General features: G+C 47.2%; 1 protein-coding gene across 5 annotated transcripts in view; it reads right to left on the bottom strand.

The window, feature by feature from the left end:
* PPP1R12C (protein phosphatase 1 regulatory subunit 12C) overlaps positions 1–20,485 on the bottom strand; it is a 141,113-nt gene that overhangs the window by 21,874 nt on the left and 98,754 nt on the right. The window contains exons 10-16 of one of the 5 annotated variants that reach the window (XM_073656367.1): positions 15,325–15,504; positions 8,141–8,235; positions 7,738–7,875; positions 7,381–7,471; positions 6,384–6,503; positions 5,047–5,128; positions 2,704–2,804 (exon numbers count right to left, since the gene is read on the bottom strand). In XM_073656367.1, coding sequence (XP_073512468.1) covers positions 2,704–2,804; positions 5,047–5,128; positions 6,384–6,503; positions 7,381–7,471; positions 7,738–7,875; positions 8,141–8,235; positions 15,325–15,504 — 807 coding nt within the window. Of the gene's footprint in view, positions 1–2,703; positions 2,808–5,046; positions 5,129–6,383; positions 6,504–7,380; positions 7,472–7,737; positions 7,876–8,140; positions 8,236–15,324; positions 15,505–20,485 lie in introns of all 5 variants that reach the window. The other 4 variants (XM_073656366.1, XM_073656368.1, XM_073656370.1 and 1 more) reach the window with 4 other exon arrangements.

Here is a 20,485-nt window from a genome sequence, read left to right as displayed (position 1 = left end):
TGTATGCTGCTGTCGCTAGGAGGTGGACACTAGGCAAAAAAAGGAAAATAGCTCCTCCTCCGCAGTATGCACCCACCTACAGGCACCAAGCTCACCAGTTAGTGGCTAGAGCAGTAGGAGAAGCATAAAATAACCAACTATGCAATGCCCAACGGGGCACAACCGTGAAAACTAAATGAGATGCCCAACAGAGCCAACTGGACATATGTCAAAAAACAGGGAGGGTGCTGTGTCCCCCAATGAAGGCTCCAAGAAAGATTTTACGGTGAGTACCAAAAATCCCTCTTTCTCTATCGCTTCATTGGGGGACACAGGACCATGGGACGTCCCAAAGCAGTCCCTTGGATAGGAGAACAGAAGATAGTCACAGACTATGTCAGACTGCGGCAACTGCCGCCTGCAGAACCTTCCGTCCAAAACTGGCATCAGCCGAAGAATAAGTGTGGACCTTGTAAAACCTTGAAAAGGTGTGAAGAGAAGACCACGTTGCGGCCTTGCAGATTTGAGAGGCCGAAGCCTGATGTCAGACCGCCCAAGAGGCCCCGCCCTGGTGGAGTGAGCCCTTACTCCGGGAGGGGGAGGTTTGCCCGAGATGTGATGTGCCTCCAAGATGGTCGAACGTATCCAACGGGCGATGGTTGACTTTGAAGCAGGGAGACCCTTGCAATGCCCCTCAGGATGACAAAAAGGGCATCCGAGCGCTGAAGGGAGGCCGTTCTAGAAAGGTACACACGTAGAGCTCTGACCAGGTCCAGTTTGTGCAGGGACTTCTCCCGTGGATGCACTGGAGCAGGGAAAAAGGAAGGCAAAACAATGTCCTCATTAATGTGAAAAGCGGAAACCACCTTTGGCAAAAAGGAAGGCACCAGCCTGAGAACTACTTTGTCCTGATGGAATACCAGAAAAGGTGACCAACAAGAGAGGGCTGCGAGTTCTGCAACCCTCCTAATAGAGGTAACAGTCAGCAGAAAAGCCACCTTCCAGGAAAGGAGAGAGGATGGAATGTCCTGAATGGGTTCAAATGGGGGCTGTTGTAGGACGCTTAGGACCATAATAAGGTCCCATGGTTCCACTGGAGTGCGATAGGGAGGCGCCAGGTGGCCCACCCCTTGTAGAAACGTCCTGACTTGAGGACGGCTAGCTAAGTTACGTTGGAATAGAATGGACAAGGCCGAAACTTGGCCCTTGAGAGTGCTGAGAGAGAGTCCCGCCTCTAGGCCAGACTGAAGAAAAGCCAAAATGACTGGCAAAGAAAAAGACAAAGGAGTAGGGAGCGGCGTGCGGCAGAGTGATGGCGTCAGTGTAGGGGGAGGAGCAGAGGACGCAGCGTGTATGACGGAGTGCGTCGAGGCGGATGGGAAGGGGGGCGGGCTTGAGAGGCCCCCCGTTGATAGGTCCGCCGAAGGTTCGAGGGTGTGACGGAAGCGTCACTATGCTCCTCGGCCCTGGTTGGTCAAATAGGAAGGGGCGTATAACCGTCGGAGCGGGACCGCCCACCGGACACGCTCCCCCCACGGAGAAAAGCAAGGCAGATTTGCCGCACATAATGAAGAAGAAGGAGGAAGTGGCCCAGGGAAGCGCTGTTAAGCGCCATGTTTGGTGAGAGAGGGAGGGGGGAAGAAGGCAGTTAACGCCGGGGGGACAGGGACCTGCAGCTGAAAGCCAGGGAAGTACCTGTCTTAGTGGGTCCGGGAATCGTCCCTTCCTTTCTCCTTCTGAGGATGGTCTCAGGATGCCTTCCTGGATAGGGGGGATCCTGGCTTTTCCTCCTTCCCGCACTGTCCGGTCCTGGACAGTGCAGGAGACTATCAACCCCAGAAAACTGGGGGAAGGTCACCCGCAGGGACCATTGTCTCCCTCCCAGGCCACTCCGAGGAGGGGGCTGGGGTGGGGAACAGGCTAGGACTGGCTACCGAAATCACCCTGAGACACCCTAAGGTGACAGGGGATAAGTCCTGCCCAGCGGGTCCGAGAGTGGGCGATGTGGGGGTAGCCACATTGCTCTCTCGGTCGCTAGTGGGTTAACAGGGGATGCAGTGTGCCCTGTTAGCCTGAAGAGATGCATCTGAAAGAGAAAAAACAAGGATTAATAAACACAACAGGTTGGATCTGTGAAGATCCAGGTCTACCTCCTACAGACACTAAGCTTAAACTGGTGAGCTTGGTGCCTGTAGGTGGGTGCATACTGCGGAGGAGGAGCTATTTTCCTTTTTTTGCCTAGTGTCAACCTCCTAGCGACAGCAGCATACACCCATGGTCCTGTGTCCCCCAATGAAGCGATAGAGAAATAAAAACGGTACGGCTCTTGGAAGAAGGGGAGGTAAAAATGAAAACGCCATCACTGTGCACATATCCCGTCTTTTAACCACTTCAGGGTTCAGAAACCCAGAAGAGGTTAAAAGAAGTGACATGCTCATTCTTCGGGCGGAGTTTTCCTAAAGCGGCTTCACCTGACCAAAACTAGGCGGCTGCACCGGCTTCTCAAAGATGCTGCGTGTGCATGGTGTTTATATCCTAAAAAGGAATAAACCACAAATGCTGCTTCATATCTGCGCCAAAAAAATAAGAAAATGCAACAATCAGAACAGATTGCTACAGTGAATTTTGGTGAGGACACTTGCAGAAACCCCCCCCCCCCTATAAAAACAGTTTTACCCTACACACTGTTTAAAGTTTATCTAGTACATACGGCCAGAGACTTACCTCCATATTTGCTGATCGCAGTTCTTTTCTCCATCTCCTTCGGTCCCTCGTTGTCAAATGGTTTAGGTTTTCTGTTTCTTCTTTGCTAACACTTTCAAGTTCTACTGTAGAAAAAATATATATAAACAAGGGGTGAATCGCACAAAACTACTTCCTGAAATCTTACCCTAAAGAATCCGTATTGTAAGGAGGAACCGGGGACTGCGGACCCCTAATCTAGGGATTATGAGGGTCCAATCAGCCCGCAGTGATCAAATATTTATCATCTATCCTGGGGATGGGTGATAAATGCTTTATGTGGGGATCAGCGGTGAACCAAAACCACAACCACTTCATGTGTCAGAAGTACGGTCTGTACTGAAGAAAAGTGGTGGGAGCGTTCAGATACCATGGCTTGCGAAAGTATTCACCCCCTTTGGCTTTTTAACTATTTTGTTACATTACAATCGGTGTTTAAATATTTTTGTAATCCGATGTTTGTGAGATGCATCAGCACTAAATAGTCTAAGTTGGTGAAGTGAGAAAAATATAGGTATAAATTACATTTATGGGATCAAATAACTAAAAATTGTCATGTGCATATGTATTCACCCCTTTTGCTATGAAGCATTTAACAATTTCTGGTGCAATTCCCTTCATAAGTCACAGGTGAAAGGACGTTCACCTGTGTGCAGTCTAATGTCACATGTCTGTCAGTATATACACTTTACTTTACCTTTTCTGAAAGGCCACAGAGGCTGCAACACCATTAACAAGAGGCACCACTAACCAAACACCATGAAGACCAAGGAGATCTCCAAACAACACCATGAAGACCAAGGAGTTCTCCAAACAAGTCAGGGGCAAAGTTGTTGGGAAGTACAAGTCAGGGTTGGGTTATTAAAAAATATCCCAATCTCTGATGATCCCCGGAGCACCATCAAATCCATTATCATCAAATGGAAAGAACATGGTACCACAATACACCTGCCAAGAGATGGCGCCCACCAAAACTCTCAGCCCGGGCAAGGAGGGCATTAATCAGAGAGGCAGCACAGAGACCAAAGGTAACCCTGAAGGAGCTGCAGAGTTCCCAAGCAGAGGCTGGAGTATCTGTCTATATCACCACAATATGCAGTACACTCCATAGAGGTGGCCTTTATGGAAGAGTAAGCAGAAAAAAGCCTTTACTTACACACAAAAATTGTAAGGCTCGTTTTGAGTTTGCCAAAAGACATGTGGGAGACTCCCCAAATGTATGGAGTAAGGTGCTGTGGTCAGATGAGACCAAAATTTAACTTTTTGGCCACCAAGCTAAATGCAATGTCTGGCCCCAAACCAACACAGCTCATCACCCGAAGAACACCATCCCCACAGTGAAACATGGTGGTGGCAGCATCATGCTGTGGAGATGTTTTTCAGCAGCAGGGACAGGGAAAATGTTCCGAGTTGAAGGGACGATGGATGATGCGAAATACAGGGATATTCTTGATCAAAACTTGTTTCAGTCTGTCAGTGATTTGAGACTGGGACGGAGGTTCACCTTCAAACAAGACAATAACCCAAAGCATACTGCTAAAGCTACACTCGAGAGGTTTAAGGGGAAACATGTAAATGTTTTGGAGTAGCACAGTCAAAGCCCAGACCCTAATCCAATTGATAATCTGTGGTCAGCCGTGAAGATTGCTGTTCACCAGAGGAAACCTCTAAACTGAAGGAGCTGGAGCAGTTTTGCCTTGAGGAATGGGCAAAAATCTCAGTGGCCCGATGTAGAAAGCTCATAGAGACTTATCCCAATCAACTTGTAGCTCTAATTGCCGAAAAAGGAGGCTCTACAAAGTACTGACTTTAGGGGGTGAATATTTATGCACACTGACGCTTTCAGTTATTTTGTCGTATTTGTTGTTTGCTTCACAATAAAAAGAAAAGAAATGTTCAGAGTTGTAGGCATGTTCCTTAAATGAACTGATGCAAACCCTTAAAAAAAAAAGTGAAATTCCAGGTTGCAAAACAAAAAATGCCAAGGGGGTGAATACTTTTGCAAGCCACTGTAAGTGCTGTGCCTCTGACTCTTCTCTTTCAGTGTTTGGATCCAGAGAGCCATCTAAACATGAAGGAGGCACAGCGCTCAGATAATGCTGCTCCTGCGGCTTCATCTCTGCACCCCCAATCGATAGTATTAATAAGTGATAAACACACTAAGTTTCTGAAGGAGCGGACGATAGATACAAGTCACTGACTTCTTATTTGCAAGGCCAACTTTTCACAAGTGGAATAGCGGTGATGAACACACTAGAGGTAAATTCACAGACCCTTGATACGGTCAAGTCAAATAAAAGAATAAAAAATGTAATAATGTAGAACCTTTCTTTGCTGGGGAATTCACAGTATTTACAGGTGTGACAGTTTCAGTGTTCAGTGCTAACCGGGATCTTCGGCCCTGATCCTGTTTTCAGAAACACAAAGAAAGAATGAAGGAAACATTATTTTATTCTGAATTTTCTACACATTCATGTTTTCCAAGCTCATCTGTAAGATAAATTTGTCAAGATCACATCTGCTTGATCCTTTTAGTTAATTGTACATCGTCCTACACCTGATCTCAGTTTGATAAGAAACGTTATACCTATAAAACTCTCCTTATTTAACCCATTTCCTGACACAGTAAGTTTCCATTTTCTCTTCCTCTTCTTTCAAGGACCAGAAGTTATTTTTGTTTTTTTCTGCCGACAGATGTATAAGTGATTACTTTTTGCAGGAAGAGTTGGAGATTTGAATGACACCATTTATTTTACCATGCAATATACTGAAAAATGAGGATAAAAATCTAATTGCAGTAAAATTGAAAAAAAAAAAAATTAGCTATTTCAACTTTTTTTTTGTGGGTGTTTTTGTTATACGTCGTTCATTGTGTAGTAAAAACCGCCTGGTGTCATGATTCACCGCTTCGGAACAATTAAGGCAAATATAACACTTACCCAGTTTTTTATTATTATTTTAGTAGTGGAAAAAATTCAGAAATTTGTAAAAAATAATAAATAATTTTTTTACTGTGTTGCATTCCCCAAGACTCCTAACGTTTTCACTTTCCCATTGATGGAGCAGAGTGAAGGCTTGTCTTTGAAACCTGAATCTGAGCATAACATCTCTATTGATACCATTTTTTCATCGATTATTGCATTATGTTTTTTTGCAGACCGGTGGGCAACTGAAAACCTACAATTCAGGCATTTTTTTTTTTTTTTTTCTCACTACGGTGTTTACCGATCTAAAACATTTTATATTTTGATTAGACTTTTACAAACGCAGCGATACCACGTGTATTTTTTTACATCTATTTTTCTTTTTCTGATGTATTTAATATCTTTATTTTAAATGGGGTTGTTCAAATCTTTAAATTCTTTTATTTATTTATTTTTTTGCTGCATATTTTTTTAGTCCCTTTAGGGGACTTGAACCTGCGATTGCCTGATCGCTTGTACCCTATACAACAATACTCCATCTCAATCAAATTCTATCTCAGTATATAGATGGGATTGGTTTCGACAGGGCAACGTCATGGCAGTTTTCAGGAAATCCAGAGGGTCATGGATCTTATCTATCCCAAGGATGGGTCATCTACATGACCGATCTGGACAGCCCCTTTAAAAATCACAATAAAAAAGTAGAAGGAAAGGGAAATAAGGGTATTGAGTACTAACTGGATTTTCTGCAGTCTGGTCCTTGTCCGCTTGCTCCTTATCAATTTGCTCAGTGGACTGGATTTCTACAGACTTTCCTAGCGTTTTCTCAGCTTCCTTTAGGTCAGTGAGAGTAACACCCTAGAAGAAAGATAAAAAAATTACAAAATGTATCAGATTATCTATAAATCATATGCACAGCAGGCATTGTAAAGTGTCAGTGAGAGGGAGGCCAAACTCACATAAGGTTTCTGCTGGCTAATTTTTCCATTTCATTTTTAGAAATCTGATCTGTTCCTATGAGTCCAGCAGAATTTAACAGGTACCTGTAAAGTGGCAATAAGGCTATGTTCACACGTTGCGTTTTTGCTGCGTTCTTTATGCAAATTATAAGCTGCATTTTACAACACCAGCAAAGTCTATGAGATTTCAGAAATCTCATGCGCACACATTCATTTGGCAAACTGCTGCGTTTTTGCAAAATGCAACATATCACTTCTTTCAGCGTTTTCCACTCTTAGAAAGCAATGGGTAAATGCAAAAACGCAGCAAAAAGCGCAGGTATCAGGTTTTGCTGCGTTTATGGTGCAAAAAGCTGGAGGAAGTTGAATCATGTTTTTTTTTTATGCTACAAACTTTCTCAGCATGCACAAAACAAAAAAAAAAGCAAGACAAAAAAAAGCAACAAAAACAAAAAAAAAAAAAGCAGCAAAACAAAAAAAAAAATGCAACATGTGAACATAGTTTAAAGGGACGCTGTACAGAGTGCTGCACCAGAGGTGAAGAAGGTCGTAACACCTTATACCCTTCTCGAATTAAGTCAAGGGACATGGAGCGCAGTGTTTTGCAAAAACTTTTATTCTGGGTCTTGGTGGGGGACACCACTAGCTCGCTCCCACCAATAGGTACGTTCACTGCACTGCAAGGATTGGTAGGGATGCAAATAAACACAACTTATTACCTTCCTGGAGTTTTTACACAAGTAGCAAAAACTAGCAAAAGAGAAGTTTAGACTCACCTGAGTAGATCGCCGTGACTGCCTCATGAGCCGAGAGCGGGCTTTTCTCTGAGATTCTGATTCTTCATCCCGAACAGGGGTTTGATACGACCTGACAGGAATAAGATTACATTTATATAGTTTTATTAGGGATGAACACTTAATTGGGCTAGTCTCAAAGACGGCTCCTTTCACATTAAGGCTGACAAGTTTACAACCACGTGATTTTTGAGGGGTCTGACACTGATTTTCAGATTAATTTTTAGAAGAGGGTAATTAGATAATGTTCCTGGGTTATCTCAAGCACAAGAATGCTTGAGGTAACCACCAGAACGGTTTTTCTTTGGAGAAGAACACCATGCAGGTGAAGTGTCTTACCTTCGCTTGTCTTTGGGATCAGTACTGGAGCTGGAGGACGAGGTGGAGGAAGTGGCAGTCATGCTGGACAAAGTGTTTGTGTGCGATTGTGTGGTGGGAACCATGTCAAGTTTCATCTGTAGTCCACCTTCTAAGTCTCTATTAAGATGATCGAAGTAAAGATTTTTTTTCCTAACCGTTACGAAAAGAGTATAGCCGAGACTTTACAGTCCATGCTGGTTCTCCAGTAACTAGAAGTTAGTACAGCGTGATACAATGATATGGTTTGTGGTGATTAGTGGAGAAACACGACAGACACAGAACGATCAGTTAGGTGCTGGAGAAGATCACAGGTAGGAGATACGAGGTTATGGTGGTGACAACCATGGATGGGGCTTGTGGTCGGCACTCTTGTGATACTCACTCTTTCTTGGTGTCCGGCAGAGAGTCTGCATCCGGGAGGCTGAATATTCTCCTGGTCGGTGTGGGAGGAATACGAGCCATACGTGGCTCCTTATTCTAGGAGGTTAGGGAGGAAAATATAGGAAAGAAATCATTTACTCTCACTTATCCACAGATGCCCAAATGAAGACACAGACACACCAGGAGAAAAAACAACGGGGCGCACAAATCTAGTGTACGACATGCTACAAGCTATGTAATAAGAGACACACTATCGCATATAGAAAGCACTCGGTAGTCTTCTACTAGACTTTTGGGCACAACGACATTATTTTTGTCACTTATATAACAGGTTTATAAGAAATAAAGAGTGAATATTCGGAAATTTAGTCATCACTATAGGACCGGTCATTACCTGCGGTTAGTAAGAAATGACTGCACAATCATTACTTATCACATTAGTCAGCTTATAATGGAGCCAATAAATATAACAGCAAAATGGTTCGAACCCTCTAAAGAGGGTGTATCCTATGTGTATGGGGCCTCCAGACGTTACCCCCTACTCGACAGGTGATGAATTTATTTCTTCTCAGGGGTGTCCACCCGCCCTCGCCTCTCCCGGGCCCCCGGCCCTCGCCTCTCCTGGCCACATGCAAAACTTATGCACTCACCTCCAAAAGTGAGTGTGCATAAGTGTATAGGAACGGGTGAAAAAAGTGGTGGTAAACCAATAGAGTAGGTAAGAAACACAGTTTACACTCAACTGTTTGAAGACCGGTCATTTACAGTCGGAGAATAGGAGCTTCCTCCCAGCTCGGGGGGTCGTGTTCTTGCCTAGTTATGCACACACTTGAATGTAGTAAGTAAGCAGCAATATAAGACCCAGCGCACAGACCAGAGTTTCTCAGATAGCCACTTCATCTGAACCACAACATCTGTCTGCTTAGATTACCATGACCTTCTGATCAATAGAGAAGAATGAATAACAGAGGGCAGAAAAGAAACCACTAAACGCTGCCTCCATACAGCCATTATTTTATGTTATTGTGCCCGTCCAAACGGAGTGGAAATGGAGCAGAAAGCTGCAGGTTTTGAACTCTGTATTTTTAGAGATTTCTTCTAATTTCTATCTTTGCAGACTAGCCACAATTTTTCCCAAGATCAGAAAAATGGTCTTCAGTCTTTTGCAAGATTTTGCGTCAGGATCTCAGGATAACAGGCTGCACTGGATGGACTTGTGTCTATCAGTCTTATAAATAATCTTAAAACCCAGAAGCCAAAATAACAACACAACTATTGCTACATCACTGTGACAAACAGGACACTTATTATACAGGGTACATCTATCACAGGTCACGAGAGCATTCACATTTCTAAAAGGCAGGCTTTGTTTCCTTCTAGACTACTTCTATACTACGGTCAGGTCCCTACCACTGAGGCTTGGAAGCTTTTTTCCAGCTGACTGCACAACGGTTTACTGCTGCTCACGGCCACTGCTTCTAGATTTCTTTTCCACTTCTGAAGGATCTCCCAAATGTCTGGCTTCTGAGACAGCGGAACAAAGAAGGACTATGTAACAAAGTGCTGAAAGGCAACTCAAAAGTTTCACCTTCACTTAACTAAACTTTATAAAAAAATAAATTAATAAATTAAAATTAGACTTTCCTGGAAGCTGAAACGAAAACTTTTTTGGGGTGGTGTTCACACAGCTGCCATGTGCCAATGGAGAAAAATGTTGGAAACTAGAGAATTTTACTATTAAATATGTTGGATTATATTGCATATCTCATGATAGGTCAGCAAATTTGCTCTTGGAAAGAACAAGACTAGGAACATACCTTTGTGTAGTGTTTTAGTATCACCAAGACTGAGAAGCCACAGGAGCCACGATGTGAAGTGTCCAGGGGGAGGTGCCTTCACGTGAAGTGTCCAGGGGGAGGTGCCTTCACGTGAAGTGTCCAGGGGGAGGTGCCTTCACGTGAAGTGTCCAGGGGGAGGTGCCTTCACGTGAAGTGTCCAGGGGGAGGTGCCTTCACGTGAAGTGTCCAGGGGGAGGTGCCTTCACGTGAAGTGTCCAGGGGGAGGTGCCTTCACGTGAAGTGTCCAGGGGGAGGGTTGGTCCCCTCCTGGATGTTTTAAAATAACAAACAGCGTGTTCTCACCTCTTCCAGCTCCAGTGACAATTCTCCATTCTGTGAATTGGCCGCAGCGGTGACATCACGACTACATTGCACATCACTGCTGCAGCCAATCACTGAGCTCTTGCCGTCTACATCGTGTACTCAGCGATTAGCTGCAGCAGTGATGTGCACTGTAGTCGTGCCGTCACCACTGCAGCCAATACACAGAGATCGGAGAAGGGAACGGCGAGAACCTGTTGTTTTTTTACAAGTTTTTCTTGCCAACGTTTTTTTTTTTTTTTCATTAGAAAAATCTGCTACACAGGCTAAAGGTGTGCACAAACCCTATAAAAGGACCCCACTTTTGCAAAATTGGAAAAATCTTTATAGCCCTATACGACTGAATGGTTGGGTAATGACTAGTGTTGAGCGATACGATATTTCCTGATATCGGAAGGTATCGGATTGGATCGGACCGATACCCAAAAAGTATCGGATATCGCCGATTCCGATACCGGAAACCAATGCAAGTCAATGGGACACAAATATCGGAATGAAAATAAACCCTTTCTTTCCTTGTAGGTTAATTCTACATGAAGGAAAACAACTAAGAATAATGTAGAATGTATTACGCGAAAAGCCGGCAATTCATCAGCGGCATACACCGGTACCCGACAATTTACAACAGAAAGAATAGAGCTTCACACATAGATTAGATAGAAACATGTCAGTCACATATATAAGAAGTACAGTGACAGTGTTTGTTACTGTACTTGTCATTTAGTGTTAAAATAAAGGATTTATTTAAAAAAAAAATTGGCGTAGGGTTCCCCGTAATTTTAGGCTCTAGCGGAGGTTAAGCAGACGGCTAGGGCAGATGTTTGAAGCCTGGGAAGGGGGTAATACCCACGGAGCTTCCCAGGCTACTAATATCAGCCCCCAGCTGAATACCTACCCTTTACTAGCTATTAAAATGGGAGACCCCCCCCCAAAAAATGACGTGGGGTCACCCCTATTTTAATAGCTAGCAAAGGCTAGGCAGACAGCTGGGGGCTGATATTAATAGCCCAGGAAGGGTGCCATGAATATTGGCCCCCTCCCAGGCTAGAAACACCAGCCGTCAGCCGCCCCAGAAATGGCGCATCCATAGGATGCGCCAATTCTGGCACTTAGCCTCGCTCTTCCACGCTGCCCTGGTGCGGTGGCAGGGGGTAATAGTGGTGGGGTTCATGTCAGCGCCAGCTGCCATGAAGCCCAGGTTAGTAATGATGGGCGTCTATAAGACACCCCCATTACTAACCTACAAAGTGTTAAAAATAAAAAACACACACTACACCCAGAAAAAAATAATTTATTTGAAATAAAACACACAATTTTATTTAATTCTTAGTTTACTAAAAAAAAAATAGTTACCTGTCCACGTTCCTGCGCTGATCTCCCATGCACAGCTGTCACATCTGGAGATGGTGACAGCTGTGCATGGCTGCTGTAAGCTCACACTGCCGGGAACACGTCCGCTCCCGGCAGCGGGAGCCACTGACTGAGGTCACCGGAGTGCATTCAGTCAGCGCAGCTCCGGAGACCTCCTTTACGGCACTGCTGTACCGTGGGAACTTCTCACGGTACAGCGAGGCCGTAAAGCAGCTAACCGGAGCAGCGCTGCCTGAACTCCGGTGAACCCGCTTATGCAATGACGGGGCTGCTTTACGGCCCCATCATTCTAGCGGCGGCAGCGGTTCAGAGCGGTCACATTCTATGTGGCTGCTCTAAACTGGAGATCATCGTGGGACACTCGTGAACTACTACGGAGGGGTAAGGATAAGGTTGTGGCTTATTATTTTATATTTTATTACAGGAGATCGATGGCTTCGGGGAATTAGGTGTCTAGGTGAGTATAGGTGTAGTTTTTTGCTTTTTACTTTATTTTAGGTGGCGATCGGCGGGGACAGGTAATGTATAAACTAATTTATTGTAGGTAACCACTGGCCACCAATGACATGTATTTAAAATTTATTGGGGACCATGGGGCAGTTTAAATAGCAGGATCAGGCTGATGGGAACTACTGCTCCCATCAAGCTGATCCTGCTGGCACGAGTGGACGGGTTACAGACATAGGCCGATGGGAGTAGTAGTGTCACATCGGCCTATGTTTGCCTGCACGCAGACATCGCACAGACACAGCGCACACCCGCAGACATCGCACAGACACCGCGCACACTCGCAGACATCGCACAGACACCCACACACACTAATCATGACGGGTCTGGGAGGTGAGGCTGACCTGTGCGGCCGTGGGAAAGTTCATGTGAGTTCATGCAATGCAGTCAAGCATGAACTCACATGAACCCTCCGAGGGCACCACGGCTACTTCAAATGAACAGCTGATCGGCATCACCTGATACCTCAGCTGTTCATTTGAAATAACCGGCGGGAAAGCGCAGCACAGAACGGGAAAGCCGGCGGTGAAGTCTTTTCACTGCCGGCTTCCCCGCCCGGGTCCTTCGCTCCCCGCTCCTTGGTGCTGTGCTCCCCGCCCGGTCCTAACTTACGATCGGGATGGGAGGTGGCGAGGGGAGCGGAGGATTGGGGTGGGAGGCTGCGGGGAAGCAGTATGGGGCTGTGTGATTGTTTAAAAGTCGCCGGCTTTTAAACAATCAGGAGAATTCTCCCACGCTGGGATGGCATTCTGATGACAGGCTGCATCGCAGCTGAGCGCTGCCATCCAGCTGGTCATCCTTCAGAGACACTGCAGAGCGCAGGCATTATGGGAACTTCCGATTCCGGTATTCGATATTCTAAAAGTATCGGAATTCTGATACCGCGAATATCGGCCGATACCCGATATTTCAGTATCGGAATGCTCAACACTAGTAATGACTAATCCAGTGTGTGAAGGCAAAACAAAAAATTCATTCCTGAATTTATTACATTTTAGCTCATTTTTTGTTCAGCATAGTTTCTCTTAATAATATGGGATCTATTTTCCCCAATTTTGCATCAAGTGAAAAGAAAGATGCAGTAACTACATAAAAAGGTAAAAACAACCACTTTCAGAAATAAAACCGTAAATGTAGCCCAGCAGTGTGTGGACCCTACCAAACAACTCCCCAAAAATCTCATTTTCCTGGACCAATATTTGATCAAAAGGAGGAGAGGGGCGCAGACATTGGGATTACCTACAGTGGTAGCTTATACTTAGGACTTAATTATTCTGTTTTTTTATTGCCTTCCACAAAATATATATTTTTTTCCTCCATCCAAATTACCCGGTTAGCATTGGACGGATTTTTTTTTCCATGTTTTAAAATGACTGTACACCCTAGAAGGCCATCATCAAAATGTTAGTAGTCATCGGCTTCAATTTCCAAAAATGACAGAGACCGAACAAGGCAGTCCAGGATGATCATGGATTATGCAGCTATTTTGCTTTTCTAACATTGCAGATAAACTTTGTAAAAGGGTATAAAGTCAACTACCCGACTGATGGCTTTGGCTCATAAATCTCCTCACTCTGACATGCCAGGCTTGGCACTCTCCAAAAGGAGAAACGTTCCCCCTTACACCCCAGTCCAGCGCCTCTCCTAGTCAAATCAGATCTCATACTTTGCAATGATGAGGGGCAATACCCCCGAAACACAGTGTCAGCAAATTGATATTCTGGTTTGGCTGTTATCCTTAGTCATATGGCAAGGCTCATTAAAGAGTCGATACTAACTTTTAGGATCACCAATAGGTGGCGCTAGAGTTCTAGTCTTCTTCCTCTCTGAAGAGACAATTTGCATATTTAATTTCCCAGAGGAGCGTTGCATGGCTTATAAGCCTCCTTACTCTCACATGCCAGGCCTAGCATGTCACTCTCCACAAAGAAATGTTACCAGCTAAACCCACGCCTAGAAAAGTAAAATAATTGTCAATGCCTTCCAGTCTCCTTCCAAAATGTAACTGGTTGAAGCTTCTTAAAGCAATCTGCAGAAGAGAAGACGCATGGGAAAGACCCCTCACAGTGACTCTCGGCTACCCCGTAATTGAATGACCCCTCACAGTGACTCTCTGCTACCCCATAATTGAAAGACCCCTCACAGTGACTCTCGGCTACCCCGTAATTGAATGACCCCTCACAGTGACTCTCGGCTACCCTGTAATTGAAAGACCACTCACAGTGACTCTCGGCTACCCCGTAATTGAAAGACCCCTCACAGTGACTCTCGGCTACCCCGTAATTGAATGACCCCTCACAGTGACTCTCGGCTACCCTGTAATTGAAAGACCCCTCACAGTGACTCTCGGCTACCCCGTAATTGAAAGACCCCTCACAGTGACTCTCGGCTACCCCGTAATTGAATGACCCCTCACAGTGACTCTCGGCTACCCTGTAATTGAAAGACCCCTCACAGTGACTCTCGGCTACCCCGTAATTGAAAGACCACTCACAGTGACTCTCGGCTACCCCGTAATTGAAAGACCACTCACAGTGACTCTCGGCTACCCCGTCAGTAACATGAGTCATGGCATGAGACGAGAAACGGATTACGATCCAAACCGTGATTGGAGAACATTGTTTAGACGTCGCACATGCATCGACAGAGAAAACTTTAAGAGGGAATCTGTCACAGGCTTTTTTTTTCTGTTTTTTTTTTTCTACGCCATCTTAAAAGCAGAATGATGTAGAGGCAGAAACCCTGATTTCAGTGATGTGTCACTTAATGGGCTACTTGCTGTAGTTTTGATAAAATCCCTGTTTTATCTGCTGCAGATCTAGCAGTTCTCTGAATGCAGAGCTCTATATAACTCCGCCCACACCACTGATTGGCTGCTTTTTGTGTATAGGCAGAAAGCTGCCAATCAGTGGTGTGGGCGGAGTTATATAGAGCTCTGCATTCAGAGAACTGCTAGATCTGCAGCAGATAAAACAGGGATTTTATCAAAACTACAGCAAGCAGCTCAGTAAGTGACATCACTGGAATCAGGGTGTCTGTGCCTACATCATGCTGCTCTCAGATTAGGTGGCAAAAACCTTCTGACATTCTCTTTGTGTATCTGCTCTTACTTTACTGATGAACAGAAGCAAAATAAGTAGCTGCTCACCCTTTCTGGGGTGTCCAGTCGGGGGCTGGAAGCAGAGCGCTTCATTCCTGGCTCTTTGAAGCTATCCGCTATTCTGGCATCCTGAAGAGCCCCGAAGCTGCCAGTTTTCCGTAAGCCTGCCCTCAAGTTGGAAAAGGAAAGCTGGCATCTCTCTGTGATGCTGCTCGGTGCCCCAGAGAACTACAGATATGGAAGAAGGATGTATGGGGAATTGTGATGGATACATCTCAATTTTTTCCACTTTAAAAAAAAAAAAATGAAATCACCTCTGGCATATACATATAGAAAAGAACGGAAGCACCAGCCGAGGTATATAGGATGCACTATAGGGGTACCTAATGGAAGGCAGGTATGGCTATCACCTTATTATGGGTGCATGTATATAAAATGAATTTAAAGCCAAGGAAGTAGAAGCACGATGGTAAAACAAACAGTGAAATGGATGGAGGCAACAATGTACAGTCATACATCCGATCACACAAAGATAACCAGCCCCGGAGCAGAGGCAGCGTCATCCCACCACCGACACCTATACAGTACACATGTCCTAATGCTGATATTACATAAGGGGTTAAAAAAAAACATGCAACATATCACTCAGGACTAAATAAAAAAGCAACGCTGGCCACGTCTAACAATCCAGCGCCGGTCAGTCCTGCAGCCACTGATATTAGGGGTGAATTGTGGAGTGACGGGTGGAGAAGCACAAGTCGCCTCCTCCCTCCCTCTATGGCTCCATTCCCTCATCATTTTCTTTAGCTCAGAGAGATACTAAAAAAAAAATTCTGTTTTCTTTTACATATTTGTAGACTAAATTATAAATTTATTATGAGATTAGTCAATCCAAAGCAACCAGTGGTGGCTGAGAGATGGGAGAAGAGAATAGAGCACTGCGGAAGCTACAGAACACATATACATACACTATATGGACAAACGTATGGGCGCCCCTCATAATCAGGGAAGTCAGGCTTTCCATTCAGTCCCACTGCCTCCACTGTATAATATCTGGCCCTCCAAGCCCCAGGTGTATAACAACCGGCACCTGCCCCCCCCCAGTGTATAATATCTGGCCCTCCAAGCCCCAGGTGTATAACAACCGGCACCTGCCCCCCCCCCCCAGTGTATAATATCTGGCCCTCCACGCTGCAGGTGTATAACAACCGGTACCTGCCCCCCCAGTGTATAATATCTGGCCCTCCACGCTGCAGGTGTATAACAACCGGTACCTGCCCCCCCAGTGTATAATATCTGGCCCTCCACGCTGCAGGTGTATAACATCCGGTACCTGCCCCCCCAGTGTATAATATCAGGCCCTCCACGCTGCAGGTGTATAACAACCGGTACCTGCCCCCCCCAGTGTATAATATCTGGCCCTCCACGCTGCAGGTGTATAACAACCGGTACCTGCCCCCCCCAGTGTATAATATCTGGCCCTCCACGCTGCAGGTGTAAAACAAACGGTACCTGCCCCCCCAGTGTATAATATCAGGCCCTCCACGCTGCAGGTGTATAACAACCGGCACCTGCCCCCCCCAGTGTATAATATCTGGCCCTCCAAGCCCCAGGTGTATAACAACCGGCACCTGCCCCCCCCAGTGTATAATATCTGGCCCTCCACGCTGCAGGTGTATAACATCCAGTACCTGCCCCCCCAGTGTATAATATCAGGCCCTCCACGCTGCAGGTGTATAACAACCGGTACCTGCCCCCCCCAGTGTATAATATCAGGCCCTCCACGCTGCAGGTGTATAACAACCGGTACCTGCCCCCCCAGTGTATAATATCTGGCCCTCCACGCTGCAGGTGTATAACAACCGGTACCTGCCCCCCCAGTGTATAATATCTGGCCCTCCACGCTGCAGGTGTATAACAACCGGTACCTGCCCCCCCAGTGTATAATATCTGGCCCTCCACGCTGCAGGTGTATAACAACCGGCACCTGCCCCCCCCCAGTGTATAATATCTGGCCCTCCACGCTGCAGGTGTATAACATCCGGTACCTGCCCCCCCAGTGTATAATATCAGGCCCTCCACGCTGCAGGTGTATAACAAACGGTACCTGCCCCCCCCAGTGTATAATATCTGGCCCTCCAAGCCCCAGGTGTATAACAACCGGCACCTGCCCCCCCCCAGTGTATAATATCTGGCCCTCCACGCTGCAGGTGTATAACAACCGGTACCTGCCCCCCCAGTGTATAATATCAGGCCCTCCACGCTGCAGGTGTATAACAACCGGTACCTGCCCCCCCCAGTGTATAATATCTGGCCCTCCACGCTGCAGGTGTATAACAACCGGCACCTGCCCCCCCCCCAGTGTATAATATCAGGCCCTCCACGCTGCAGGTGTATAACAACCGGTACCTGCCCCCCCCAGTGTATAATATCTGGCCCTCCACGCTGCAGGTGTATAACAACCGGCACCTGCCCCCCCCCAGTGTATAATATCTGGCCCTCCACGCTGCAGGTGTATAACAACCGGCACCTGCCCCACCCCAGTGTATAATATCTGGCCCTCCACGCTGCAGGTGTATAACAACCGGTACCTGCCCCCCCAGTGTATAATATCTGGCCCTCCACGCTGCAGGTGTATAACATCCGGTACCTGCCCCCCCAGTGTATAATATCAGGCCCTCCACGCTGCAGGTGTATAACAAACGGTACCTGCCCCCCCCAGTGTATAATATCTGGCCCTCCAAGCACCAGGTGTATAACAACCGGTACCTGCCCCCCCCCAGTGTATAATATCTGGCCCTCCACGCTGCAGGTGTATAACATCCAGTACCTGCCCCCCCAGTGTATAATATCAGGCCCTCCACGCTGCAGGTGTATAACAAACGGTACCTGCCCCCCCCAGTGTATAATATCTGGCCCTCCAAGCCACAGGTGTATAACAACCGGCGCCTGCCCCCCCCCAGTGTATAATATCTGGCCCTCCACGCTGCAGGTGTATAACATCCGGTACCTGCCCCCCCAGTGTATAATATCAGGCCCTCCACGCTGCAGGTGTATAACAAACGGTACCTGCCCCCCCCAGTGTATAATATCTGGCCCTCCAAGCCCCAGGTGTATAACAACCGGCACCTGCCCCCCCCCAGTGTATAATATCTGGCCCTCCACGCTGCAGGTGTATAACAACCGGTACCTGCCCCCCCAGTGTATAATATCAGGCCCTCCACGCTGCAGGTGTATAACAACCGGTACCTGCCCCCCCCAGTGTATAATATCTGGCCCTCCACGCTGCAGGTGTATAACATCCGGTACCTGCCCCCCCAGTGTATAATGTCTGGCCCTACAAGCCCCAGGTGTATAACATCCGGTACCTGCCCTCCCAGTGTATAATATCAGGCCCTCCACGCTGCAGGTGTATAACAACCGGTACCTGCCCCCCCAGTGTATAATATCAGGCACTCCACGCCGCAGGTGTATAACATCCGGTACCTGTCCCCCCAGTGTATAATGTCTGGCCCTACAAGCCCCAGGTGTATAACAACCGGCACCTGCCCCCCCCCCCCAGTGTATAATATCTGGCCCTCCACGCTGCAGGTGTATAACAACCGGTACCTGCCCCCCCAGTGTATAATATCTGGCCCTCCACGCTGCAGGTGTATAACAACCGGTACCTGCCCCCCCAGTGTATAATATCTGGCCCTCCACGCTGCAGGTGTATAACATCCGGTACCTGCCCCCCCAGTGTATAATATCAGGCCCTCCACGCTGCAGGTGTATAACAACCGGTACCTGCCCCCCCCAGTGTATAATATCTGGCCCTCCACGCTGCAGGTGTAAAACAAACGGTACCTGCCCCCCCAGTGTATAATATCAGGCCCTCCACGCTGCAGGTGTATAACAACCGGCACCTGCCCCCCCCAGTGTATAATATCTGGCCCTCCAAGCCCCAGGTGTATAACAACCGGCACCTGCCCCCCCCAGTGTATAATATCTGGCCCTCCACGCTGCAGGTGTATAACATCCAGTACCTGCCCCCCCAGTGTATAATATCAGGCCCTCCACGCTGCAGGTGTATAACAACCGGTACCTGCCCCCCCCAGTGTATAATATCTGGCCCTCCACGCTGCAGGTGTATAACAACCGGTACCTGCCCCCCCAGTGTATAATATCTGGCCCTCCACGCTGCAGGTGTATAACAACCGGTACCTGCCCCCCCAGTGTATAATATCTGGCCCTCCACGCTGCAGGTGTATAACAACCGGTACCTGCCCCCCCAGTGTATAATATCTGGCCCTCCACGCTGCAGGTGTATAACAACCGGCACCTGCCCCCCCCCAGTGTATAATATCTGGCCCTCCACGCTGCAGGTGTATAACATCCGGTACCTGCCCCCCCAGTGTATAATATCAGGCCCTCCACGCTGCAGGTGTATAACAAACGGTACCTGCCCCCCCCAGTGTATAATATCTGGCCCTCCAAGCCCCAGGTGTATAACAACCGGCACCTGCCCCCCCCCAGTGTATAATATCTGGCCCTCCACGCTGCAGGTGTATAACAACCGGTACCTGCCCCCCCAGTGTATAATATCAGGCCCTCCACGCTGCAGGTGTATAACAACCGGTACCTGCCCCCCCCAGTGTATAATATCTGGCCCTCCACGCTGCAGGTGTATAACATCCGGTACCTGCCCCCCCAGTGTATAATGTCTGGCCCTACAAGCCCCAGGTGTATAACATCCGGTACCTGCCCTCCCAGTGTATAATATCAGGCCCTCCACGCTGCAGGTGTATAACAACCGGTACCTGCCCCCCCAGTGTATAATATCAGGCACTCCACGCCGCAGGTGTATAACATCCGGTACCTGTCCCCCCAGTGTATAATATCAGGCACTCCACGCCGCAGGTGTATAACATCCGGTACCTGTCCCCCCAGTGTATAATGTCTGGCCCTACAAGCCCCAGGTGTATAACAACCGGCACCTGCCCCCCCCCCCCAGTGTATAATATCTGGCCCTCCACGCTGCAGGTGTATAACAACCGGTACCTGCCCCCCCAGTGTATAATATCTGGCCCTCCACGCTGCAGGTGTATAACAACCGGTACCTGCCCCCCCAGTGTATAATATCTGGCCCTCCACGCTGCAGGTGTATAACATCCGGTACCTGCCCCCCCAGTGTATAATATCAGGCCCTCCACGCTGCAGGTGTATAACA

This window comes from Phyllobates terribilis, unplaced genomic scaffold, assembly GCF_046119375.1.
Source record: "Phyllobates terribilis strain yellow unplaced genomic scaffold, ASM4611937v1 Scaffold_12__6_contigs__length_324123572, whole genome shotgun sequence".
Lineage (NCBI taxonomy): Eukaryota > Metazoa > Chordata > Amphibia > Anura > Dendrobatidae > Phyllobates > Phyllobates terribilis.
Note: the sequence above shows the minus strand (reverse complement) of the source record. Positions and strands in the feature narration are given on the sequence as shown.